Below are 26,238 nucleotides of genomic sequence, written 5' to 3'. Positions count from 1 at the left end.
CTTGGTTGGTGTTTTCTCATTAGCTGGCTGTCTGTCTATCCATCACAGGGAGGATGCCCAGGCACCCAAGCGTGTTTCCTGGGCAAAGAGTGGCACAGGCTCAGACATCATCTCCAAAAATGGCACGCTGTCATCCATAGCCACTAGCCCCCATCCGGGAGACCCCCAGCAGCTCAAAAACTTCCCCCACCCCACTGCACCGGCCTCTGACACAGGCTCTGTGCTCAACGCCTACCGCCTTCGGCCTGGAGAGCTCAACCCCCTGCAGGGCCTCCCAGGGTACATCAGTGGCACACTTCCACCCAGGCACACCAGACCCCTCTGTGTTGCTAACAACATTGATGCCACCTATCCACAAGGGTACAGTCGACCCCCCAGTTCTAACCACATCAGTGGGACTCCACCCCCTGGCCACACCCGGCTCCTCAGCACTAGTATCATTGTTGACACTCCTCCCCATGGGTTCAGTCAACCACCCAGTTTTAACCATGTTGGTGTCACCTCTCCACATGGGTACAGCAGACCCCATAGTTCTAACAACATTGGTGCCCCCTCCCCCCAGGGGCACAGTCGACCCCCAAGTTCTAACAATATCGGCGCCCTCTCTCCACATGGGCACAGCAGACAACCAAGCTTGAACCATATCAGTGGCAGCTCTCCACACAGGCACAGCCAACCCCCCAGTTCCAACCACAGCCGACCCCCCAGCATCAGTAGCATGCCTCACTATGGACACAGCAGATCCTCCAGTTCTAACGGTGCCCCACCTCGATCCCATTCCCCACCTGGCCACATGGTCACAGACCCCGACAAGACTGAGAGGGCCCAGCCCCAGGTACCACGCCCTCTCACCTCGCCCATCAGCTCCACCACCCTGGCCTGTATGGGGGCTGTGCCCGTCATGGTGCCCGCTCAGAGCCAGGCTGGATCACTGGTATAGCCCACTGGAGGGTCTCCCGTTTCACTACTGAACACAAACTGAAGCAAATGGATAAAGACTTCCTCAAAGGAAGATTGCAGAGTAGAGATGGATTTGCTTGGAATTTTTTGGTGATCGTTCAAAATGATGTTCGGAGTAGAAAGAAGAGCTCATGCTGACGAAGACACTTGTGGAATCTCCTGTATTCAAGTCTGCACAAGTTCAAAGACTTAATTGATTTGTTTTTATTCTTTTAGCTGTTTTCAAATATTTTTTGCTAAATAAATGTTTTTGCTTTTATTTGCCATGCTCAGATTCTTTAAGGTTAAGACGAGGCCTATTCTAGATTCTTTAAGGTTAAGACCAGGCCTATTCTATATTCTTTAAGGTTAAGACCAGGCCTATTCTATATTCTTTAAGGTTAAGACCAGGCCTATTCTATATTCTTTAAGGTTAAGACCAGGCCTATTCTATATTCTTTAAGGCCTTTTATAAACTGGGTGGTTCGAGCCCTGAATGCTGATTGGCTGGCAGCCGTGGTATATCAGGCCGTATTTCTTTTTACTGCTCTAATTACGTTGGTAACCAATTTATAATAGGAATAAGACACCTTGGGGGTTTGTGGTATATGGCCAATATACCATGGCTAAGGGCCATATCCAGGCACTTTGCAGCTTGCATAAGAACAGCCCTTAGCCTTGGGATATTGACCATATACCCCCCCCCCCCCCCTCGGGGGCTTATTGATTCTCTAAAACACCTTTTTTTAGCAAGTTGTTTGCGAAGACGTTGAATCGAGATGCAGTGCATTTGGAAAGTATTCAGACTTTTCCACATTTTATGTTACAGCCTTATTCTAATGTATCCTCATCAATCTACACACAAAACCCCATAATGACAACGCAAACAGGTTTTTTGAAATTTTTGCAAATGTATATACATTTTTTTTACATAAATACCTTAAGTACTCAGACCCTTTGCTATGAGACCCTAAATTGAGCTCAGGTTCCATCATGTTTCCATTGATCATTCTTAAGATGTTTCTACAACATGATTACATGTGGTAAATTCAATTGATTGGACATGATTTGGAAAGGCACACACCTGTCTTTATAAGGTCTCACAGTGCATGTCAGAGCAAAAACCAAGCCATGAGGTCGAAGGAATTGTCCTTCGAGCTCTGAGACAGGAGTGTGTTGAGCCAGATCTGAGGAAGGGTAGGTACAAAAAAACATTTCTGCAGCATTGAAGGTCCCCATCATTCTTAAATGGAAGAAGTTTGGAATCACCAAGACTTTTCCTAGAGCTGGCCGCCTGGCCAAACTGAGCAAGCAGGGGGAGAACGGCCTTGGTCAGGGAGGTGTCCAAGAACCCGATGGTCACCCTGACAAAGCTCCAGAGTTCCTCTGTGGAGATGGTTGTCCTTCTGGAAGGTTCTCCCATCTGCAGCACTCCACCAATAAGGCCTTTATGGTGGAGTGGCCAGACGGAAGCCACTCTTCAGTGAAAGGCAAAACAGCCCACTTGGAGTTTGCCAAAAGGTACCTAAAGACTCTCAGACCATTAGAAACCAGATTCTCTGAAACCATGATTGAAATATTTGGCCTGAATGCCAAGCGTCACGTATGGAGGAAACCTGGCACCATCCCTACGGTGTAGGATGGTCATTGCAGCATGATGTGGGGATGTTTTTCAGTGGCAGGGACTGGGAAACTAGTCAGGATCAAGGGATAGATGAACAGAGCAAAGTACATAGATCCTTGATGAAAACCTCCAGAGCTCCCATCCAACATGAGAGTTTAAGAGGATCTGCATACAAGAATGGGAGAAACTCCCCAAATACAATTGTGCCAAGCTTGTAGCTTCATACCCAAGAAGACTCTAGGCTGTAATCGCTGCCAAAGGTGCTTCAACAAAGTACTGAGTAAAGGGTCTGAATACTTATATAAATGTGTTATTTTTTTATTTTATTTTTTATACATTTGCAAACATCTGTTTTTGTATGTAGATTGATATTTGGGGGGGGGGGGACGACAATATCTATTTTAGAATAAGGCTAACATAACAAAATGTGGAAAAAGTCGAGGTATGAATGCTTTCCAAATGCACTGTATTTGACAGGTTTCACTTATACATTGTGTAAAATTGTTATGCCAGTTATTGATAAGGGAGGTGTTGTCTGGAGAGCATATGTTCGAGAACGCACTTCACTTCCCATAGTGATGGGTTCAACATTTAACTTCACACACACGCAAATACCTGATATACAGTAAAGCACACTCCCTTAGTCCTCCTTGACACAGTCTTCTTTTCAGGCCAACTGTTCATGTTGAGTTGTTACAACTCCAGTAAAACCTGCCATACATGCTCTATCCAGGTATTTTATAGAATTTCAATACTAGAAATGTTTAAAGCATTGAGCCATACTTGTACATGTATCTAATAAGAAAATATTGTGGTTTTATCACATTCATGTATACTGAGAATATATTCATCTTAAATAGGTAGTTGGAATGTATAATTCATTGATAATGCTAGGCTGTGTTTGTTCAATGGCTGAGATTTCTGGGCTTTAAATATTCTTCCCTTGACTGCACTGGGCCTTTGAGTTATGTGATTTTCCTGTTCTGAGGTTGGAATAATACTGTGAAATTGATCATTGCCATTCAGTGTAAGAGCTTTTTTTTGTTGCATCGAACAAGAATTTCCATCACAGGTACATAATTGTTACCCAGAAATAATTTGATAAAAGGTCCAATGCAGCCGTTTTAACACTTTAAACATGGTTCATCGTAATGTAGTACCACAGCTGAGAAAATTCACATTTAAACTTATCTAGTGCTGTCAGTTTTATTGAGTAAATGACTGACAATCCAGTCACATTTGAGCACCAAATATTATAGTACACACCATACATGAAACTTTACAGTTATCCAACCCGCCTACATACATTTGCTTTAGGATTCAACTGGAATTATCATGAGCACCAAACTTGCTCCTGTTTCAAATGTTATCATAACTGAATACACGATATCAAACTAACCATCTGGGGCGGCAAGGGTAGCCTCGTGGTTAGAGCGTTGGACTAGTAACTGCAAGTTCAAATCCCCAAGCTGTCAAGGTAAAAATGTCGTTCTGCCCCTGAACAGACAGTTAAACCCCTCTCATTGAAAATAAGATTTTGTTCTTAACTGACTTGCCTAGTTAAAGGTAAAAAAATGTATAGTTTTTTTATTGCAAGACAACCAAAACGCTTCACCCCAATACTTAACCACAAAATACAGCATGGAGAAATATTACATTTATAACATGGTTCCACTTCCATACTGTATCTCTCAATGAGTAACTTACTTAAATCACATGTTTACATAACATTATTTAGGTCCTCCTGTCCTGTTTACAATCTCAAACAAAACTGCTATAGTATTTTCCCCCTTTAAATAGACACTTGAGGGATACAGTCAAATGCCTCCACCACCCCTTCAAGACAGGAGAAAGTCCATTTTGGATGGCCCATGGCATTACATTTATCCAGACTCTGACAGTAAACTTCTGGCAATTATCATCCGCATCACTTCATTTGTTCCTGAAAGGAAATATAAAAGGCTAAAACGTCAGTAATTTGTCAGTGCAACAACCGTACCTAATTTTATAAAGAGATGTGCGTTACCATTCAAATACTGAACCACCTGTTACAAAGCAGAATTTCAGAAGGACAGTTTTATCATGGTAAGCAAGGTGTATACATACCCTCCAGTATCTGGTGTACTCTGATGTCCCGGACAAACTGTTGAACAGCGTAGTCTTTGAGGTAACCGTATCCACCATGCATCTGGAGTGCCTGGTTACAGATCTGTTGATTGCAGAGATACCTGTGTGTGTGAGAGCTGTCCAGCTACATCTGATAGACTACATCATTACCAGTGTGCAAAAGGAGACCACTTACTGTAAAATGTCCATTCAATGTTGAGTCTCCAAGCATTGGTCTCTTAATGGCCGGGCATTGTTTCACATTTTAGCAAATAAACACTGGCCTATAATAAGCTCTGGGTCCCAAAAAAAGTCTAATTAATTGTCTGCTGCAGTGGAATTTCACTGCATTTCAACCTTGCATGTCAAAACAAGTCTGCTGCAGTGGAATTTCACTGCATTTCAACCTTGCATGTCAAAACAAGTCGTCTGCAGTGGAATTTCACTGCATTTCAACCTTGCATGTCAAAACAAGTCTGCTGCAGTGGAATTTCACTGCATTTCAACCTTGCATTTCAAAACAAGTCTGCTGCAGTTTAAGCAAATACACACCCAGGCTAATGGAGGGTTTTACAGTAAATACTCAAGTATTTTCATAAGAACCATTTTAAGAGAGAATATTGACTCACGTTGAAGCACTCGTCAGTGACAAAGAGTTTGGCCATGGAGCAGAGGGACACAGCGTCAGACCTGCTCTCCTGCAGTGCCACGGCAGCCTCGCGTAGCAACAGACGTGATGCCACTAGCTTGGTTGCCATCTCTGCCAACTTAAACTGCAGGAACTACAGAAGGAACCCAGAATCAAATATCCTATTGATTACTAAAGGTCTTTCCCAATTCAAAGCTGTAGACTTGATGGGATGCTTACCTGGTTGTTGGAGAGAGCCTCTCCAAACTGCTTGCGTACTAGCAGGTGATCTCTCGCCAGCTGTACACATGCATGGGCCGCCCCAAGAGAACAAGAGGCTGCAGGCAGATAAACCCAATGTAAGTTAATGTAGCTGACACCTGAGCATTGGTTGTGTTTTCAAAACCTGTGAATAAAATGGGTTAAGCAAAAATGACTTGAGAAAAATATATAGATGGCCATCAAATAAACCATTGAAACAAAAGGTAAATCTGGTGCCATCTCACCAATATTGATCCTGCCCCCGTTCAGGCCTCTCATAGCAATGTTGAAGCCCTGTCCCTCCTGACCCAGCCGATTGGTCACTGGGACGTGGCAGTCCTCTAAGATCACTGCTCTAGTTGGCTGAGAGTTCCATCCCACCTGGAGAGAGAGGAGAGGCCTCAGTTGAAAAATCACTGCATCCCTCAGGGACTCAACTATGGCCCCTGGTGGACATGGCTTCACTTAGTTAATGTCCTCATGTCTACAGACCATGTAGGTTTGTAGGTTCCTGCTTTACAGTTTAAGACAATGATTGTATTCAAAATTACCAATTTAAGACAATACCAACATCAATCAAATGCCAGCTACCTTCTTCTCCTTCTTGCCAAAGCTGAGTCCTGGAGTGTCTTTCTCCACCACCACACAGGAGATCCCCTTAGGACCTTTCCCTCCCGTCCGACACATTACTATGTACACGTCTGTGTCTCCTCCTCCACTGATGAAGGCCTGCAGTATACAGAGTGAGACAGGAACTTCCACTTTATGTCACAATTTATTCGATCAGCTATAGTATGGAGATGAATTAAAAACAGTACCTTGGAACCATTGAGGATATAATGGTCTCCTTCCAACTTTGCAGTAGTGAGTAACGAAGCAGCATCACTGCCACTGCCTGAAACGTGAAATGAGATTCAAAAAGATTCAGAAATAAAACTACTTCATAACCACATTACACAGGTTCATGGTGTCAATGCATGACACACTATCATATACTAGAAAGATGAAGACAAAATACCAACCTGGTTCAGTGAGACAATAAGAGGCAAACTTGTCCATAGTACAAAGCTCAGGGCAGAACTTCTCCCTCTGCTCGGTGTTGCCGAAGGTGTCAATCATCCAGTTACACATGCTGCACAGAAATGAGCATCCATTAATGAACACCCCATACTCAAGTTTTCATAACAAATCAGTAAATTGGCCTTTTTGGACGCCCATTACATTGCATTCCACAAGGAAACTGCATGGCAGGGTGACCACCTGTTACACGAGTGCAGCAAGGAGCCATGGTAAGTTGCTAGCTAGTATTAAACTTATCTTATGAAAACAATCCATCTTCACAATCACTAGTTAACTACACATGGTTGATGATATTACTTGGTTAACTAGCTTGTCCTGCGTTGCATATAATCAATGCGGTGCCTGTTAATTTATCATCGAATCACAGCCTACTTCACCAAAACGGGGGATGATTTAAGCGCATTCGCGAAAAAAAAAGCACAATCGTTGCACGAATGTACCTAACCATAAACATCAATGCCTTAAAATCAATACACAGAAGTATATTTTTTAAACCTGTATATTTAGTTAAAAGAAATTCATGTTAGCAGGCAATATTAACTAGGGAAATTGTGTCACTTGCGTTCGATAAAATACGGAACGGTTCCGTATTTCACTGAAAGAATAAACGTTTTGTTTTCGAAATGATCGTTTCCGGATTTGACCATATTAATGGCCAACGGCTCGTATTTGTGTTTATTATATTATAATTAAGTCTATGATTTGATAGAGCAGTCTGACTGAGCGTTTGCCGGCAGCTCTTAGCAATGCTTGCTTCACAGCGTTGTTTATGACTTCAAGCCCATCAACTCCTGAGATTAGGCTGGCAATACTAAAGTGGCTATTAGAACATCCAATAGTCAAAGGTATATGAAATACAAATGGTGTAGAGAGAAATAGTCCTATAATAACTACAACCTAAAACCTAACTGGGAATATTGAACCACCAGCTTTCATACAGTGGGGCAAAAAAGTATTTAGTCAGCCACCAATTGTGCAAGTTCTCCCACTGAAAAAGATGAGGCCTGTAATTTTCATCATAGGTACACTTCAACTATGACAGACAAAATGAGAAAAAAAATCCAGACAATCACATTGTAGGATTTTTAATTAATTTATTTGCAAATTAGGCCTCATCTTTTTAAGTGGGAGAACTTGCACAATTGGTGGCTGACTAAATACTTTTTTGCCCCACTGTATGTTCTCATGTTCTGAGCAAGGAACTTAAACGTTAGCTTTTTTACATGGCACATATTGCACTTTTACTTTCTTCTCCAACACTGTTTTTGCATTATTTAAACCAAATTGAGCATGTTATTATTTATGTATTATAATAAGTTAAAATAAGTGTTCATTCAGTATTGTTGTAATTGTCATAAATATATATATATAAATAAATCAAATATAAAATCGGCTGATCAATCGGTATTGGCTTTTTTTGGTCCTCCAATAATTGGTATCGGCGTTGAAAAATCTGAATCCTAATCATCGTAATCATAACCAAAAATCCCCTATAGGCAATTGACTAGATATTAATTTAAAGCAGGGGTCTATTGAGCAGACCCTTTAGAGAGGTTGAATGTTGTGGTGATTGCTGGCATTGGCCAGGCCTTACTTATGAATGCTGATGTAGGCTGTGGTGCTGACACAGCCTGTCGATAACGCCTCAAAGATGACCGAGGTGTCCAGGCGAGACAGGCCAGATCCCCCGACCTCCGGCTGTACATAGATCCCCCCAAACCCCAGCTGGGCAGCCTTTCGCATGGTCTCCACCGGGAAGATTTCCTGAACAATAAAAAATATTTGCTTTTTACGTTCAAACAAATGCCCTTACACAAAAAGGGGATGAGTGATTGCAGAGGAGGCTGGTGGGAGGAGCTGTAGGAAGTCAGGCTCATTGGAATGGCATTGATGCAAAGGAGTCAAACGTAGTTTCCATATGTTTGATACTGTTCCATTTCTTCCATTGACATGGATGGGTTGAAAGGGAGTCCGATTTTAAAGTGGCTCAAAAATCTAGCTAAACAAGCTGCACTGCACAGTAGTTAGTACCTTTTCATCCCACTCGGCCATGTGTGGAGACATTTCATGGGCTGCGAAGTCAAAGGCCATCTTCTGAAACTCCTTCTGTTCATCGCTGAGGCCATGAGCAGCTGCAAGGAGGGAGTTAAGAATAGTGTCACGCATGGCACATACTGAATAAAGCCTAGTGGTATAAGACAATGATAATACTGTAGAGTAAGGTAAAAATGACCAGAATCCTTTTAAACATACTATTTCTCTTCATGTGAAAAAGTTCAAAAAACCATTGAACATGACACATGCCCTTTTTTTTTTTTTTTTTTACATCCATCCAACTCAACGTAGGTCAGGCCAGAACAGTGTTGCCATGTTCTGGCCAAATTGGGCTACTTTGAAAACGATCTCGCATGTGAAAATGTATTGTTAGAAGGTTGCAGGTTTTTGGGCTATTTCTAAGTTGCACTGCAGCCACCATGGTATTTCTCTTGAAGGTTTATACAGTACCAGTAAAAAGTTTGGACACACCTACTCATTCAAGAGTTTCTTTATTTTTAATATTTTTGACCTTGTAGAATAATAGTGATGACAAAACTATGAAATAACACATATGGAATCATGTAGTAACCTAAAAGTGTTAAACAAATCTAAATATATTTTATATTTGACACTCTTCAAAGTAGCCACCCTTTGCCTTGACAGCTTTGCGCAGTCTTGGCATTCTCTCAACCAGCTTCATGAGGTAGTCACCTGGAATGCATTTCAATTAACAGGTTTGCCTTGTTATATGTATTTTTGGAATTTCTTTCCTTCTTAATGCATTTGAGCCAATCAGTTCTGTTGTGACAAGGTAGGGGTGGTATACAGAAGATAGCCCTATTTGGTTAAAGACAAAGTCCATATTATGGCGAGAACAGCTGAATAAAGCAAAGAGAAATGACAGTCCATCATTACTTTAAGACATGAAGGTTACATCTGCTGCAGAAGATGCGTTACCTCTGCTGCAGAAGATGCGTTCATTAGAGTTACCAGCCTCAGAAATTGCAGCCCAAATAAATGCTTCATTGTTACTTGAACTGACACATCTCAACATCAACTGTTCAGAGGAGACTGGGTGAATCACGCCTTCATGGTCGAATTGCTGCAAAGAAACCACTACTAAAGGACACCATAAGAAGAGACTTGCTTGGGCCAAGAAACACGAGCAATGGACATTAGACAGGTGGAAATCTGTAATTTGGTCTGACGAGTCCACATTTGAGATTTTTGGTTTCAACCGGCATGTCACTGTGAGATCATCCATTCTCCTACTCAGCATGTGTGGTTCCCACCGTGAAGCATGGAGGTGGTGGTGTGATGGTGCTTTGCTAGTGACACTGTCTGTGATATATTTAGAATGGGCCTCAATGGCCTCAATGAAACTGACATTAAATGTGGAGAATTATAAATGTGCCTCTGTTGGCCATAAAGTAGCCTATTAATATATATGCCACTATCGGCTACTATTTGATACAAGAAATATGTCAAAATGACAATATCACTGGGGGCATTGCAAATTAATGTGCCACTTGTGTAGCCTACCTGGAGCTGGCAAACCAATTATTAATGGACATGTTTAGTTAATTAAATTGGAAGTTATCAAAGCTCTATCGCAACTGCCGATCAGTTGTTAGAACACATTAGATTGATGTTAACAGTAGTCTGATTAGGCTACAGGTGAAAATTAAAAAAATATATACATTGGCTGTTGTTGACAAGCATATTCAGTATAATATATATACACACACACACACACTGCTCAAAAAAAATAAAGGGAACACTTAAACAACACAATGCAACTCCAAGTCAATCACACTTCTGTGAAATCAAACTGTCCACTTAGGAAGCAACAGAGATTGACAATAAATTTCACATGCTGTTGTGCAAATGGAATAGACAACAGGTGGAAATTATAGGCAATTAGCAAGACACCCCCAATAAAGGAGTGGTTCTGCAGGTGATAACCACAGACCACTTCTCAGTTCCTATGCTTCCTGGCTGATGTTTTGGTCACTTTTGAATGCTGACGGTGCATTCACTCTAGTGGTAGCATGAGACGGAGTCTACAACTCACACAAGTGGCTCAGGTAGTGCAGCTCATCCAGGATGGCACATCAATGCGAGCTGTGGCAAGAAGGTTTGCTGTGTCTGTCAGCGTAGTGTCCAGAGCATGGAGGCGCTACCAGGAGACAGGCCAGTACATCAGGAGACGTGGAGGAGGCCGTAGGAGGGCAACAACCCAGCAGCAGGACCGCTACCTCCGCCTTTGTGCAAGGAGGAGCAGGAGGAGCACTGCCAGAGCCCTGCAAAATGACCTCCAGCAGGCCACAAATGTGCATGTATCTGCTCAAACGGTAAGAAACAGACTCCATGAGGGTGGTATGAGGGCCCGACGTCCACAGGTGGGGGTTGTTCTTACAGCCCAACACCGTGCAGGACGTTTGGCATTTGCCAGAGAACACCAAGATTGGCAAATTCGCCACTGGCGCCCTATGCTCTTCACAGATGAAAGCAGGTTCACACTGAGCACGTGACAGTCTGGAGACGCCGTGGAGAACATTCTGCTGCCTGCAACATCCTCCAGCATGACCGGTTTGGCGATGGGTCAGTCATGGTGTGGGGTGGCATTTCTTTGGGGGGCCGCACAGCCCTCCATGTGCTCGCCAGAGGTAGCCCGACTGCCATTAGATACCGAGATGAGATCCTCAGACCCCTTGGGAGACCATATGCTGGTGCGGTTGGCCCTGGGTTCCTTCTAATGCAAGACAATGCTAGACCTCATGTGGCTGGAGTGTGTCAGCAGTTCCTGCAAGAGGAAGGCATTGATGCTATGGACTGGCCCGCCCATTCCCCAGACCTGAATCCAATTGAGCACATCTGGGACATCATGTCTCGCTGATGCTTTAGTCCAGGTCTGGGAGGAGATCCCTCAGGAGACCATCCGCCACCTCATCAGGAGCATGCCCAGGCGTTGTAGGGAAGTCATACAGGCACGTGGAGGCCACACACACTACTGAGCCTCATTTTGACTTGTTTTAAAGGACATTACATCAAAGTTGGATCAGCCAGTAGTGTGGTTTTCCACTTTAATTTTGAGTGTGACTCCAAATCCAGACCTCCATGGGTTGATAAATTTGATTTCCATTGATCATTTGTGTGATTTGTCAGCACATTCAACTATGTAAAGAAAAAAGTATTTAATAAGAATATTTCATTCATTCAGATCTAGGATGTGTTATTTTAGTGTTCCCTTTATTTTTTGAGCAGTGTATATCAGACCATCTACCACGGGTATGACAAAAAATTATGGTAACCAGTTTAATAGCAATTAACGAACCCCAGGGGTTTGTGGTATACGGCCAATATACCATGGCTAACAAATGTATCCAAGCACTCCGTGTAGGGTCATGCTTAAGAACAGCCCATGGTATATTGGCCATATACCATTCCACCTTGTGCCTTATCATAGCAGTCAAATGAGTTAAATCGACATCCATTGATAAAAAAATATTTATTTTTCAAATTGTCATGTCATACATAGCTCCCAATAATTATTATTAGTGGTCGACCTATTAATCGGAATGGCCGATTAATTGGGGCCAATTTCAAGTTTTCATTATGATTGGAAACCGATTTTGCAGTTTTTTTTACACCTTTATCTCATCTTTATTTAACTAGGCAAGTCAGTTAAGAACACATTCTTATTTTCAATGACGGCCTAGGAACGGTGGGTAACTGCCTCGTTCAGGGGCAGAACGACAGACCTTGTCAGCTCGGTGGATCCAAACTTGCAACCTTACAATTAACTTGTCCAACGCAATAACGACCTGCCTCTTGTTGCACTCCACAAGGAGACTGCCTGTTACGCGAATGCAGTAAGCCAAGTTAAGTTGCTAGCTAGCATTAAACTTATCTTATAAAAATCAATCAATCATAATTAATAGTTAACTACACATGGGTCATGATATTACTAGATATTATCTAGCGTGTTCTGCGTTGCGTATAATCTGACTGAGCATACAAGTATCTAAGTATCTGACTCAGCGGTGGTAGGCAGAAGCAGGCGCGTAAACATTAATTCAAACAGCACTTTCGTGCATTTTGCCAGCAGCTCTTTGTTGTGCGTCAAGCATTGCGCTGTTTATGACTTCAAGCCTATCAACTCCCGAGATGAGGCTGGTGTAACCGAAGTGAAATGGCTGGCTAGTTAGCGCGCTAATAGCATTTCAAACGTCATTCGCTCCGAGACTTGCAGTGGTTGTTTCCCTTGCTCTGCATGGGTAACGCTGCTTCGAGGGTGGCTGTTGTCGTTGTGTTCCTGGTTCAAGCCCAGGGAGGAGCGAGGAGAGGGACGGAAGCTATACTGTTACACTGGCAATACTAAAGTTCCTATAAGAACATTCAATAGTCAAAGGTTAATGAAATGCAAATGGTATAGAGGGAAATAGTCCTATAATTGCTATAATAACTACAACCGAAAACTTCTTACCTGGGAATATTGAAGACTCATGTTAAAAGGAACCACCAGCTTTCATATGTTCTCATGTTCTGAGCAAGGAACTTAAACGTTAGCTTTCTTACATGGCACATATTGCACTTTTACTTTCTTCTCCAACACTTGGTTGTTGCATTATTTAAACCAAATTGGACATGTTTCATTATTTATTTGAGGCTAAATTGATTTTATTGATGTATTATATTAAGTTAAAATAAGTGTTCATTCAGTATTGTTGGAATTGTCATTATTACAAATAAATGTTTATTTTTATTTTTATTTTTTTATATATTTTTTTAATCGCCCGATTAATCGGCATCGGCTTTTTTGGTCCTCCAATAATCGGTATTGGTGTTGAAAAATCATAAATCGGTCGACCTCTAATTATTATTACAAATTTTGCTTCAAACGTCATTATAAAACTTACTACGATATTCCTTCTTAATTGGCTCAATAACGTTATGGAAAAAGGTTTTATTGTATAAATGTAGCAACTCCTCTCTTGCTGAATTTTTGTTTTGTTTTTTAGCTGTAGATGGCAACCCTGGGACTGAAGCCCACCTCAAGAATGCTTCTCAAATTACTGCCTCGCCTGGTTTCACCAACTATTTCTCAAAGAGTTCAGTGTGTCAAATCAGAGGGCCTGTTGACAGGACCTATAGCAGTCTATGGGTGTGCCACAGGGTTAAATTCGAGGCCGACTCTTTTCTCTATATACAGTGGGGCAAAAAAGTATTTAGTCAGCCACCAATTGTGAAAGTTCTCCCACTTAAAAAGATGAGGCCTGTAATTTTCATCATAGGTACACTTCAACTATGACAGACAAAATGAGAAAATAAAATCCAGAAAATCACATTGTAGGATTTTTAATGAATTTATTTGCAAATTATGGTGGACAATAAGTATTTGGTCAATAACAAAAGTGTCTCAATACTTTGTTATATGCCCTTTGTTGGCAATGACAGAGGTCAAATGTTTTCTGTAAGTCTTCACAAGGTTTTCACACACTGTTGCTGGTATTTTGGCCCATTCCTCCATGCAGATCTCCTCTAGAGGAGTGATGTTTTGGGGCTGTTGCTGGGCAACACGGACTTTCAACTCCCTCCAAAGATTTTCTATGGGGTTGAGATCTGGAGACTGGCTAGGCCACTCCAGGACCTTGAAATGCTTCTTACGAAGCCACTCCTTCGTTGCCCGGGCAGTGTGTTTGGGATCATTGTCATGCTGAAAGACCCAGCCACGTTTCATCTTCAATGCCCTTGCTGATAGGAGGTTTTCACTCAAAATCTCACGATACATGGCCCCATTCATTCTTTCCTTTACACGGATCAGTCGTCCTGGTCCCTTTGCAGAAAAACAGCCCCAAAGCATGATGTTTCCACCCCCATGCTTCACAGTAGGTATGGTGTTCTTTGGATGCAACTCAGGATTCTTTGTCGTCCAAACACGACGAGTTGAGTTTTTACCAAAAAGTTATATTTTGGTTTCATCTGACCATATGACATTCTCCCAATCTTCTTCTGGATCATCCAAATGCTCTCTAGCAAACTTCAGACGGGCCTGGACATGTACTGGCTTAAGCAGGGGGACACGTCTGGCACTGCAGGATTTGAGTCCCTGGCGGCGTAGTGTGTTACTGATGGTAGGCTTTGTTACTTTGGTCCCAGCTCTCTGCAGGTCATTCACTAGGTCCCCCCCATCTGGTTCTGGGATTTTTGCTCACCGTTCTTGTGAGATCTTGCGTGCCCCAGATCGAGGGAGATTATTAGTGGTCTTGTATGTCTTCCATTTCCTAATAATTGCTCCCACAGTTGATTTCTTCAAACCAAGCTGCTTACCTATTGCAGATTCAGTCTTCCCAGCCTGGTGCAGGCCTACAATTTTGTTTCTGGTGTCCTTTGGTCTTGGCCATAGTAGAGTTTGGAGTGTGACTGTTTGAGGTTGTGGACAGGTGTCTTTTATACTGATAACAAGTTCAAACATGTGCCATTAATACAGGTAACGAGTGGAGGCCAGAGGAGCCTCTTAAAGAAGAAGTTACAGGTCTGTGAGAGCCAGAAATCTTGCTTGTTTGTTATTGACCAAATACTTATTTTCCACCATAATTTGCAAATAAATTCATTAAAAATCCTAAAATGTGATTTTCTGGATTTTTTTCCCTCATTTTGTCTGTCATAGTTGAAGTGTACCTATGATGAAAATTACAGGCCTCTCATCTTTTTAAGTGGGCGAACTTGCACAATTGGTGGCTGACTAAATACTTTTTTGCCCCACTGTATATCAATGATGTCACTCTTGTTGCTGGTGATTCTCTGATCCACCTCTACCCAGACGACACCATTCTGTATACATCTGGCCCTTCTTTGGACACTGTGCTAACAAACCTCAAAACAAGCTTCAATGCCATACAAAACTCCTTCCGAGGCCTCCAACTGCTTTTAAATGCAAGTAAAACTAAGTGCATGCTCTTCAACCGATTTCTGCCCGCACCGTCCCACCTGACTAGCATCACTACTCTGGACGGTTCTGACTTAGAATATGTAGAAAACTACAAATACCTAGGTGTCTGGTTAGACTGTAAACTCTCCTTCCAGAGTCACATTAAGCATCTCCAATCCTAAATTAAATCTAGAATCGGCTTACTATTTCGCAACAAAGCCTCCTTCACGCATGCTGCCAAACGTACCCTCGTAAAACTGACTATCCTACCGATCCTTGACTTCGGCGATGTCATTTACAAAATAGCCTCCAACACTCTACTCAGTAAACTGGATGTAGTCTATCACAGTGCCATCAGTTTTGTCAGCAAAGCCCCATATACTACCCACCACTGTGACCTGTATGCTCACGTTGGCTGGCCCTCACTACATATTTATCACCAAACCCACTGGCTCCAGGTCATCTATAAGTCTATGCTAGGTAAAGCCCCGCCTTATCTCAGCTCACTGGTCACCATAGCAACACCCACCCGTAGCACACGCTAAAGCAGGTATATTTCACTGGTCACCCCCAAAGCCAACATTTGCTTTGGCCGTCTTTCCTTCCAGTTCTCTGCTGCCAATGACTAGAACAAATTTCAAAATTCAATGAAGCTGGAGACGTATCTCCCTCTCTAACTTTAAGCATCAGCTGTCAGAGCAGCTTACCGATTACTTTTCCTGTACACAGACAATCTGTAAATAGCACCCCCAACTACCTTATTCCTATATTGTTACTTATCCTCTTGCTCTTTTGCATCCCAGTATCTCTACTTGCACATCATCATCTGCACATCTATCACTCCAGTATTAATGCAAAATTGTAATTATTTTGCCTCCATGGCCTATTTATTGCCTTACCTCCCTACTCTTCTACATTGACACACACTGTATACAGATTTTCCTATTGTGTTGTTGACTGTACGTTTGTTTATGTGTAACTCTGTTGTTTTTGTCGCACTGCTTTGCTTTATCTTGGCCAGGTCGCAGTTGAGAACAAGTTCCCATTTACAACTGGCCTACCTGGTTAAATAAAGGTGAAATAAAAAAGACAGGGGCATAGTACACACACCCCTGCCTCAGAGAGGTCGAAAGGAGCCATGGCTGACCAATACGAATCAAGTGGCTGTCCTCAAGCAGGCCTGCCTGTTCACCAGCATGCAATCTCAAAATTCATATGGTTAAAATACATCAACACAAAAACAATTTGAAAATCTTGTTTGACGAGAAGTTGCTACAGCAATGATTACTTTGTCAGTTATGAACAGAAAACAGGGCCCTATACCAGACACGTTTAAAGTGAAGAAATTAAGAGTTGGCAATGAGAAGCAGTTTGGTGCTGTCAACAATGGAGAAGAAGGACCACTGGACCTGCAAGACCTTATAACATTATTCTCACGCAAACTCTTCAATGACGCCCTTCCACAAATTGTCCTAAAACACCAACTATACACAATGGTTGGACCCAAGTGGACATGTGTAACAGTATAACTTTAGACCGTATTTGCAGGTCTCAGAGCAAGTGGCGTCACCGATTGAAACACTATTTAGCCCACACCACCGCTAACTAAGCTAGCGTTTCACATGCGTTACACTCACCCCCCTTTTGACCTCCTCCTTTTTCCGCAGCAACCAGTGATCCGGGTCAACAGCATCAATGTAACAGTATAACTTTAGACTGTCCCCTCGCCCATACCCGGGCGCGAACCAGGGACCCTCTGCACACAACAACAGTCACCCACAAAGCATCGTTACCCATCACTCCACAAAAGCCGCAGAGCAAGGGGAAACACTACTTCAAGGTCTCAGAGCAAGTGACGTCACCGATTGAAACGCTATTTAGCGCGCACCACCGCTAACTAAGCTAGCCGTTTCACATCCGTTACACATGCAGCTGAGTGACTTGAGGGAACAGGGGAGGTGTTGATGTTCCAGCTGGGCTTTGACGAGGTCTTTGGGTTGGTGTTCGCTGCAGACTACAAGGCTAAAGTCCTGGCCAGGGAGGAGGGGAGATGGACACTGGGCACAGTAGAGAAGATCCTGGAGAAAGTGCTGCCCTTCTGCAACAACCTGAGCTTCAACAAATACAAAATGCTCAAGGAGTTTCTCTTCACAGGCTCAGAGAACGCAACTGGTGACGTCATGGGTTCTGACAGGGATGCTGGCAGTTCTAGCTCTTGGGGCGGCAGGGTAGCCTAGTGGTTAGAGCTTCGGACTAGTAACCGAAAGGTTGCAAGTTCGAATCCCCGAGCTGACAAGGTGCAAATCTGTCATTCTGCCCCTGAACAGGCAGTTAGGCCGTCATTGAAAATAAGAATTTGTTCTTAACTGACTAGTAAAATAAAGGTAAAAAAATAAATCCCCAACTGTCAGATTCACCAAGTACCTAATACAGGGTCGTAAAGCTGTGCTGGGCATGGTTAAGACGTCCAAATATAACTTAAGTCTTAAGCCTGGAGGAGAGAAAGACCAACTCACAGATTCAATTCCAGATCAAGTATGACATCATTGGTGCAACTTCAGGAACATTGTTACGGTGTGTGGACTAATGAACTCGACTGAATGGATATAACGACCTGTTTCATGGAAGAAACCCTCAGAGCAACTGAACATGATGAGTGGCCATGTTAACAAATTTGATGTATTGCCTTGTTTTTGTGTAAGTTTTTTCTGTCAATTGTACAAAGTGAAAACTTGTAGGTCGATGAAATGCCAATGGTGTAAAATAAAATATTTTCAGGTTTCATTAAATAAAAATATATTTTTTAAATACTGTATCAACACGACTACTTTGGCTTCAAAATAAGGATCGAGTACAACTTGACCACCAGAGGTTACATTGCTACTTAGGTAGTATAACGTTAGTTGTTACTGTCTGTCGTTAATAACTGTGGTCAATATGACTAGCTAGTACTTAAGTAGGAATGCATTGCTGGAAAATGCACACTAGGCAATGAAAAACAAAACACTAACGTTATCTGCAGTCAGTTACACGTAAACTCACTCAATTTTGTACATCGCATTGGTCCGTACAATTGACCTTATTTTAGCGCCTAAAAAACGTAATACTTCCAGATCAACTGTAATGTCAATACCATTGTAAAGCACACGTTCTCCCCTTTCCAACAAAATAAGTGACATGACCTAAACGCTGCCCGTTTCTGCATGATTCAAGCAGGCAATGAGCCCCGTCGGGTCTTTAAAAAAAATGGCGGGTGGGGAAGCGAAACTAATGCTTGATAGTAAGGAGAGATGTTGTGTGGGAAAATTGCTTTTCTCACTCGATCTGTCCAACTTATCACCTTATCGCCTCTAAAATGTAAATAAAACACTATAAAGAGTTTATATAATGTGTGATTACATACCTATTTGAAGGTTTGTGTCGAATTTGAATCTGGTTTTTAGGACGGTGCTAAAGTGATCCTCAGAAGTAAACAGTTTTTTTGAGAGTCGTGATCGCTTACAGTGACGACGCAAAATATGACTAGGTATCCCCCCTTACCCCCGTCACTGTCCATTTCTTGTTTTTAAACGATTAGAGAAGTGCTACACCAGGTGGAGAGAGATTGTAAGACATAAATATTTGCTTTATGCGTGGTGTATGTTACGACATGACACGTCACGATGTAACGGAGGTTCCGTTTTTCAACTTTTCTCCAATACTATAGAGCCATTACCATGTCGATCAACGCATGAATAGAAACCTAGTTCAACACCCCCGATTTTGAAGTCAACATAGTCCCATTAGTTTTCTTTGTAGCCTCGTTTGAATGTCGCGGTTGCGCACATTTGTACGGAATGGGGTGAGTTTACGTTACAGTCCTCAGCTAACGTTAGCTAGTTTAGATAGCTATTCAGCTCATCCCAACTAAGCTAACGCGTCAGATGGTTAGTAGTGCAAGTCTGGAATTACTCTACCAACGGAAACCAAAAATGCTTACGGTCAATACACGAAGCTATTCCTCGTCTCTGTGTGCTGTTAAATATTAACCGCCGACTTCTGCCGATGCATGAACTCAGTCTGACAACTCTAGATAACGTCCCCATGGCCATGTTGGTTATTGGTTATATCACGCTGCTGCTGTAGGGAAATGTAGTTCCATTACGCAAGATACGTGTAGTTGTTATATTGGGTTGCTTGCTTAGTTTTATTCTATACTTTTTCAGGAAAGGGCACATTTTTCTCGTTATTTAATTAACCACCGAAATATACCTTAAGGTCAATTGCTTGCCTAAACCAGATACATTAAGGGGGCCTAAACAGATAAACAAACTAAAGCGAATTGTTTCTACATCATATGCTTTTGACGTAAGCAACTAGCGCGGGAGTTCTTCGTCATTCAGTCCTTCTTTTTGCAGCGTTCTGCAGTTTTATGGTTCCGACCACTTCGATTTGCATCTTTATAACGTACCAGTAAGTAACAATGCAACCCTTCGCATAATTAACTGATTTAATGAAACACGTTATTTTTTAAAATTGTAAATCAAATGTCACCTACTGTCACGCACCAATGGTTAGATATTATTGGAATGGGACTTGAAGATTCTAGTTCGTCCAAGCCAACCACTATTGCTTCATCTCTCAGGCATGGCACCTAAAATGAGAACCCGTGGAACCACAAGAACACTACAATCCAGTAAGTAAAAGCGTTAACATTTCTGTGCACTGAATGACATGCCATTGCAAGGTTTTTCAACATCCCTGACACTGTTTCACACTCACTTTACTACCACAATGATTTGATTTTAGGATGGCTATTAATAAGTGAATATATTACCCAGGCAACGATGAAGAGACAAAAACTAATGCCCACAGTGAGGACTCCCCATTGGAGGTTGGTCAGGCAGTCAGGGGGAAGAGGAAAGGTTCCGGAAAGACTGGAAAACAGGAGAGTTCAAAGGCAAAAAAATCACCTGAACGACCACAGTATTGTCACTGGCTGATGAAGTCAGAGCCAGAGAGCCGCTTGGAAAATGGCATAGATGTCAAGGTATTCTATTCTGCTTAATAATAGGATGGTGTCATCTGTGTCAAGACCTGTTGTTGCTCAATAGTGATGTCTTGTTCAGGATAAATGATATCTAGGCTATTCCATGTCACAATTGTTACCAACTCAGAGGCTTTGTGGTTAATGTGTCCAACCTTAGATTGGAAAGTTGGGGGTTCAAAACGGAATGGATTGGGAGTAACGGAATGGATTGGGAGTAATTCCCTGTGACAAACTAGCATCCTATTCTGGGTGTATACTTATACATCAAGCTGCCTAACGATATACAGAAACAAGAGATGGGCTCCTGTCCTATGGGTCGTTATGGCTTACTTATTACTATGTCACAGTTTGGGATCGAGGATCTGAAGACTCTTCCCAACCAAACTGGGTGTTGGGATGGTGTTCGGAACTACCAAGCCCGTAACTTCATGCGAGACATGAAAGAGGGGCAGCATGCATTCTTCTACCACAGCAACTGCAAGGAGCCTGGAATAGCTGGAGTTATGAAGGTGAGCCTGTTCTTATTTCTGTTGGTAATATACACTGTGTTTCAGGTATGGTGCCTCTCACCTGCTTTCTATTTTCCAGATTGTAAAGGAGTCCTATGTGGACCACACTCAGTTTGACAAGAAAGATGTCCATTACGACGCCTCCAGCAAGGCAGACAACCCCAAATGGAGTATGGTATGAATGGTTTCATGTTCACATTTGTTTGTGTTCCAAATGGCTTGAGATCAAGATACATCACTGGTATGTAACAGGCTTTTTATCGCAATCCAATTTAAACTGTACTAGTGCTCTGCTGGCTTGTTTCATGTTTGACTGCCAGGTTGATGTCCAGTTTGAGAGGATGTTGAAGCGCTTCATTCCTCTGTCTGAGTTGAAGAAGATCCACCTGCAGCACAAGGTCAAAGGCGGGTCCCTGAATGGCATGGCTCTCTTCACCAGGGCCAGGCTGTCTGTCCAGCCCCTCACCAGTGGTACGTGGAGATCAGTGACACTGAGTAATATGGTTGTCAAATTGCCACATCATGGTTTACAAAGCTTTTGTGTAAGTAAAATCATACCTTTTAAATTTTTTCACTCAGAGGAATTTGAATTTGTCCTGAGTTTGGAGGACAATGACCCACTGTGAAGATTTTGACAAGATGACCTGGAGAGAAGTTTTCCTGTCTTGTGTATGATGATGCTGCTGCTAATATATTTACTGTAGGTGAGATCTATTGAACCATTATGCTTGTATTACATGGAAATTGTCTCAAGGTTTCTGTGTTTGTCAAGAGACAGCCTGGAGTTTTATTTCTAATATTAAAGAGGTATTATTGACAGTTCATGTGTTTGCCTTCACTGTCTAAATTGGATCATTTCAGTCTAAACATGCAGAATTTTCATTTCCAAGAGTAAAGGCAATCAATCATTCCATCAGTCAAATATTTATCAGGTGCACACATTAACTTATTTATATACCAAAACGTGTCTGTGGATAACAAGGCATTTGGCAAATGTATTTCAGTTTTGGGGAAAGGGGCTATAGATTAGCAATTTGCAGAGCACAAAAAATACAGGAAAACCTCAGGCTAAAAGATGTGTTAAACATATTGAGGCAACAGAATTTCATTTGCTAGATTGATACACTTAGGCACAACATTTTAAGTCTCTAACATGGAAGATACAGAAGACTCCTTACTATCAGACCTCAAATACAAGCACTTAAAATCCCTGCCTAACACTATTGGAATGCTTAGGTAAAGCATGTGAATGTAATAGTCATATTGTGGCACCGTCTGAATGCTATTCACTGTATGACGGTTTAACGGTATAAGAGGGTGAGAGATTCAATGGCTCTTATTTGAAGGATTTACAAATTAATGGGTAAGTAATCATTTATCCAGCCCTCTCACTCAACAAAGAAATTAGACAACACTTACAATGCAATAGAAACCAATGATCTCACTGTGCAATCATTACACAAGGACTGAGAGCATGTGTATGTGGAGGAGCAATGGATACATATAATCAGTGCAAAGTTAGAATTTCAGATTTCATTATGACAGACCACATCAAAATGTCAGGAATACATTTGACTGGGTATGGAATGTTTTCAAAATGCATCGCTGTTAGTCAGGTCTTCAACTCCCTATGACAATAGAGGTTTGTATACGGAGTTAGAATCCATTCATATATAAAGCTAAAGCTAGAAATATACTTTGACGAAGAAAGTTGATCATTTGAAGAAGACCGAGTATAATATTACATTTTAGGGTATCACGCACAGGGGGAGATCTAAACAAGTGGCCGGCTTTGCTTTCACTGGATATGTGTGTTGAGGGACTTGACCTGCAGTGGAATTTTAGGCCCCTGTAATGCCTCATGCAGGCTTCTTTTTCATTGTTCAGGTGTTTACCTACAGTCTTCCCTTAATTCTTCCTTTATCCCTTTATTCAGCAGCCCTAATAAACAGGGCTACTTTATCAGTGATCATGTGAGCTGACAGGTGCCCCCACTACTTTTCCTTCTGTGAGGAGAATGAGCTTTAGCCGCTGTCCTCCCTCGCCGCCTTCTCCAGAGCGCTCTCTGAACTGGCTGAGCCCTCGAACCGCTGGGCTCCGATGGTGGCCTGGCTCGACATGCTCTTCCTCACCACATCCCCTTTCCTCCACAGTGTGATTTCCTGGAGAAGGAAGTGGTCTTGAGCTCATTGTCTTAATCATTAAAGAATTTCCATAGGGAAACATTTAATGCTAGATAGGAATGCAATATATAAAAAGTGCAGCACAGTGGATACACCATGTTGAACCTGACGCCTGATAAATTCCCTCTAAGGGCACATCATTTTATCTGGGATCACTGCTAACAATTACCCATCAGAAGCCCCTGTTCCATACCTGCTGTTTGAAGTAGCGTCTCTCCTCCTCATCAATCAGCACCAAGTTAAGGTAGTAACGCACAGAGAACTTCTTATTAATGTCTCGCATGGTGGGAGTCATCTCATAGCCAGCCAGAAACAACCGGATTGGAATTGACTCTCCTTAAACATAATAAAAACACTCAGTCAGACCTGATGGGTAGTTGAGTATTGCCATTTTCAAAAGCATACAATCCACTTCACTATATCCTGTACCTCGGACAGGAGCCCCATCCATGATCTCATATTTGGCGATGGTGTCATTTTCATGGTATACACTAGGACCGGTGCCAGTTGTCTCCCGTTTGATGATGTCAATCTCCATGTGCTTTATCTTAATCCGCACCAGCAGGAAGTAGATCTTACCCACAATTACGTCTTTCAGGTGGTACCTGTAGAGGACAGGAGAGATCGTCACAGGGCTGCTATAACACAAAAAGACAATACATAGTCAAAGGAAAGGTTCTAAACTACAATGGTTCTGCATGTTCCTGTGACTAGAGGGTGGCATTTTGTTATTTTATTTTTTTTAAATTAGGTGACTGAGGATGTGATTTTTAAAAATCTATTTCACCCTTACTTGGATTTGTTGTACTCAAACTCAATGTGGAGACAGTCTTCAATCCCAACTTCCATTTTTATTGATGAGTTGAGCTCTGGGTAAGTGCTGAGTGTGTGCACCACAATATCCATCTCTTTACTGATGTCATTCAGTCTCCTGCTCACCGTAGCACGCAGAAAATACCTGCAAGTACAACCAACAGACACTGAGCAAATCTGCTGTAATCTCAGATGTTATCCAACAACATATCCTCATTGCATCCTGAGGCTATAAAAGAAGAGTCATTATCATAACCAGTAATTATGATTTGTGTGTGTAATGCAATACATTTGCGCATGTGAAGCACACAAACATTACTCTTGATGAGGAAGTAGTGCTAGGCACATGACTGACAGGTCAAAGGTGAACTTGGGTTAAAGAGTGAGCCATAAAGTAATAGTTATTTTGGCAGAGAATGTTCAGGCTGCATGTTTCCTTACCGCAGCTTCACATTCTGGCCTGTGTAGGTCTCATAGGGCTTCTCAACATGGGTGAACTCAAAATCGAAGGTCTGTGACTGAGTAAGCTCCCCAGGCCTTGCCAGATCTTTCACCAGGGAGACAAACTCATGATGGTTTCCTCTGTCGTAGTACAGCTCTGTGAAGAAAGGACAGGTATACACATTGCAATAGAATCACTCCCTCATAGAAGAATGCATCTAGGCATATTGGCACATATGACACTACTGTTGTTGATCAAAAAGTCCAACAGAAAAGGGGCCATTGCATTTATTATGATTCATTTGGAATAGATGTCTCGACATTAAACTAAGATGTATACTCACCAATTTGGCCTACAAATTCGATTTTGATCCCTTGATGTTCCAGTCTTTTCCCAGGGTTCTTCAGTGTAACGTTGATCTTTCCAGACACAGTCTCCCCGTCATAAAATAGGAAATATTTGTCCTTCTTCCCATCTTCAGTCTTATGTTCAGCCTTCTTTCTCGTCTCAGCATCAGTCAGAACTACATCAATTTCTGCACTTTGGCCAAAACTGAAGAAACTCATGCTTGTGTTCTTTTCTGTGCCGTTTTATGAACAAGGTTAAGATATATCGGATCTGAACATGAACAGATCTTTAAAGACCAATGTAGGTGACACTTTCAGTGCCCTATTTCTTACAAAAGTAAATTCAGTAGTTCATTCGAAATGACGGAAAGTGCAAAAACACCAACTTGTTTGTTACCAGAAATGATCACAGAAGGTAGTATTTCCCGAGAGGTATCGAAAAATATGCAAATGTAGGCGTTATTTTACCTTTATATCTCTTCTCAAATTCAATTCAATTGCACATACAGCACCATATCTTCGTATCCCTATAGATTAAATAAATAGCCTAAATACTACAAAGCATGGTGATATCTGCAAACACTGAAGAATGTTGCGTTTCCCTCGAACTCAAGATGTATCCGTCATTCATCGAAACCGATTAACAATGTGGTGAGTCTTGATTGTTTCCTTCAGAATGTTATTCGAACTGAAGTGTTAAATTGTATCTTTCCTAAAATAGCATAATGTTGCAAGCGATCATTTCCTATGTTTTTGCACTTCCGGGGTTGTCTGGTTGACGGCATTATTTTTCAAAATAGAGGTTCAACTCTTCTGTAGTCAATTGCAAATAAAAAGTCCCAACAATACAGTAAATACAGTTACTTATGTTATGTCTTTATTGACAAAATGAAGTAAGCATATAACAGTATCCATTTCTTGCACTACAACGAATGAACAATTAACATTTTACAACAGTTCCTGAGTAGTGTTATTTTATAAACAAAGAATACCAATGAAAAAATAACTATATCAATAATGTTTCAAAAAGTCATTTTTAACAATTTCAATTTGAAACATTGTTTAATACTTATGATGTATTGTTACTGATAAAAATGTATGTGTAGACATTTTTTTCTAACAAAGTTGTATTGCCTGTACATCCATTAATATTGTATATTGTGTCCATAAAGAAAATACAGTTAATTGTGAGTCAAAACTGGACAATATGTCCAATATTCATAAAGTAGGTCATTAGTAAGCACAGAAGGTCACTTATAAACAGAAACGGCACTCTGAAAAAAAATCATAATTACTTGATAATATA

The 26,238-nt window shown here is 41.7% G+C and overlaps 4 protein-coding genes across 9 annotated transcripts in view; 2 read left to right on the top strand and 2 right to left on the bottom strand.

The window, feature by feature from the left end:
* Positions 1-3,700, top strand: part of esamb (endothelial cell adhesion molecule b) — a 68,788-nt gene extending 65,088 nt beyond the window's left edge. For all 4 annotated transcript variants that reach the window (XM_020503306.2, XM_020503305.2, XM_020503307.2 and 1 more), the window contains one exon: positions 49-3,700. In XM_020503306.2, coding sequence (XP_020358895.1) covers positions 49-940 — 892 coding nt within the window. In that variant the 3' untranslated portion in view covers positions 941-3,700. The remainder of the gene's footprint in view (positions 1-48) is intronic.
* Positions 3,585-19,731, bottom strand: acad8 (acyl-CoA dehydrogenase family, member 8). Of its 3 annotated transcripts, none has more exons than XM_020503313.2 (11): positions 19,589-19,731; positions 8,670-8,770; positions 8,233-8,402; positions 6,581-6,690; positions 6,377-6,453; positions 6,150-6,287; positions 5,804-5,939; positions 5,538-5,635; positions 5,299-5,451; positions 4,670-4,772; positions 3,585-4,505 (listed from the first exon to the last, which is right to left on the bottom strand). In XM_020503313.2, exons 1-11 carry the CDS (start codon positions 19,698-19,700, stop codon positions 4,447-4,449), a joined length of 1,257 nt encoding a protein of 418 aa, XP_020358902.1. In that variant the 5' UTR covers positions 19,701-19,731; the 3' UTR covers positions 3,585-4,446. The 3 variants fall into 3 exon arrangements, with proteins under 3 accessions (XP_020358902.1, XP_031646759.1, XP_020358903.1); XM_031790899.1 differs by lacking the exon at positions 19,589-19,731 and adding an exon at positions 19,013-19,214; XM_020503314.2 differs by lacking the exon at positions 19,589-19,731 and adding an exon at positions 18,126-18,144.
* Positions 19,732-19,733: 2 nt separating this feature from the next.
* Positions 19,734-21,969, top strand: thyn1 (thymocyte nuclear protein 1). Its single transcript, XM_020503321.2, has 7 exons — positions 19,734-20,061; positions 20,234-20,284; positions 20,430-20,638; positions 20,986-21,147; positions 21,227-21,322; positions 21,468-21,618; positions 21,727-21,969. Exons 2-7 carry the CDS (start codon positions 20,236-20,238, stop codon positions 21,771-21,773), a joined length of 714 nt encoding a protein of 237 aa, XP_020358910.1. The 5' UTR covers positions 19,734-20,061; positions 20,234-20,235; the 3' UTR covers positions 21,774-21,969.
* Positions 21,970-22,052: 83 nt separating this feature from the next.
* Positions 22,053-25,733, bottom strand: LOC109905753 (vacuolar protein sorting-associated protein 26B-like). The gene is made up of 6 exons (XM_020503319.2): positions 24,929-25,733; positions 24,585-24,741; positions 24,124-24,288; positions 23,760-23,935; positions 23,524-23,666; positions 22,053-23,309 (listed from the first exon to the last, which is right to left on the bottom strand). The coding sequence occupies exons 1-6, from the start codon at positions 25,149-25,151 to the stop codon at positions 23,172-23,174; spliced, it is 1,002 nt and encodes a 333-aa protein (XP_020358908.1). The 5' UTR covers positions 25,152-25,733; the 3' UTR covers positions 22,053-23,171.
* Between the last annotated feature and the right edge of the window lie 505 nt (positions 25,734-26,238).

This window comes from Oncorhynchus kisutch, linkage group LG15, assembly GCF_002021735.2.
Source record: "Oncorhynchus kisutch isolate 150728-3 linkage group LG15, Okis_V2, whole genome shotgun sequence".
In the NCBI taxonomy this organism is placed as follows: Eukaryota; Metazoa; Chordata; class Actinopteri; order Salmoniformes; family Salmonidae; genus Oncorhynchus; species Oncorhynchus kisutch.
This window is presented reverse-complemented; position numbering and strand designations above follow the sequence as displayed.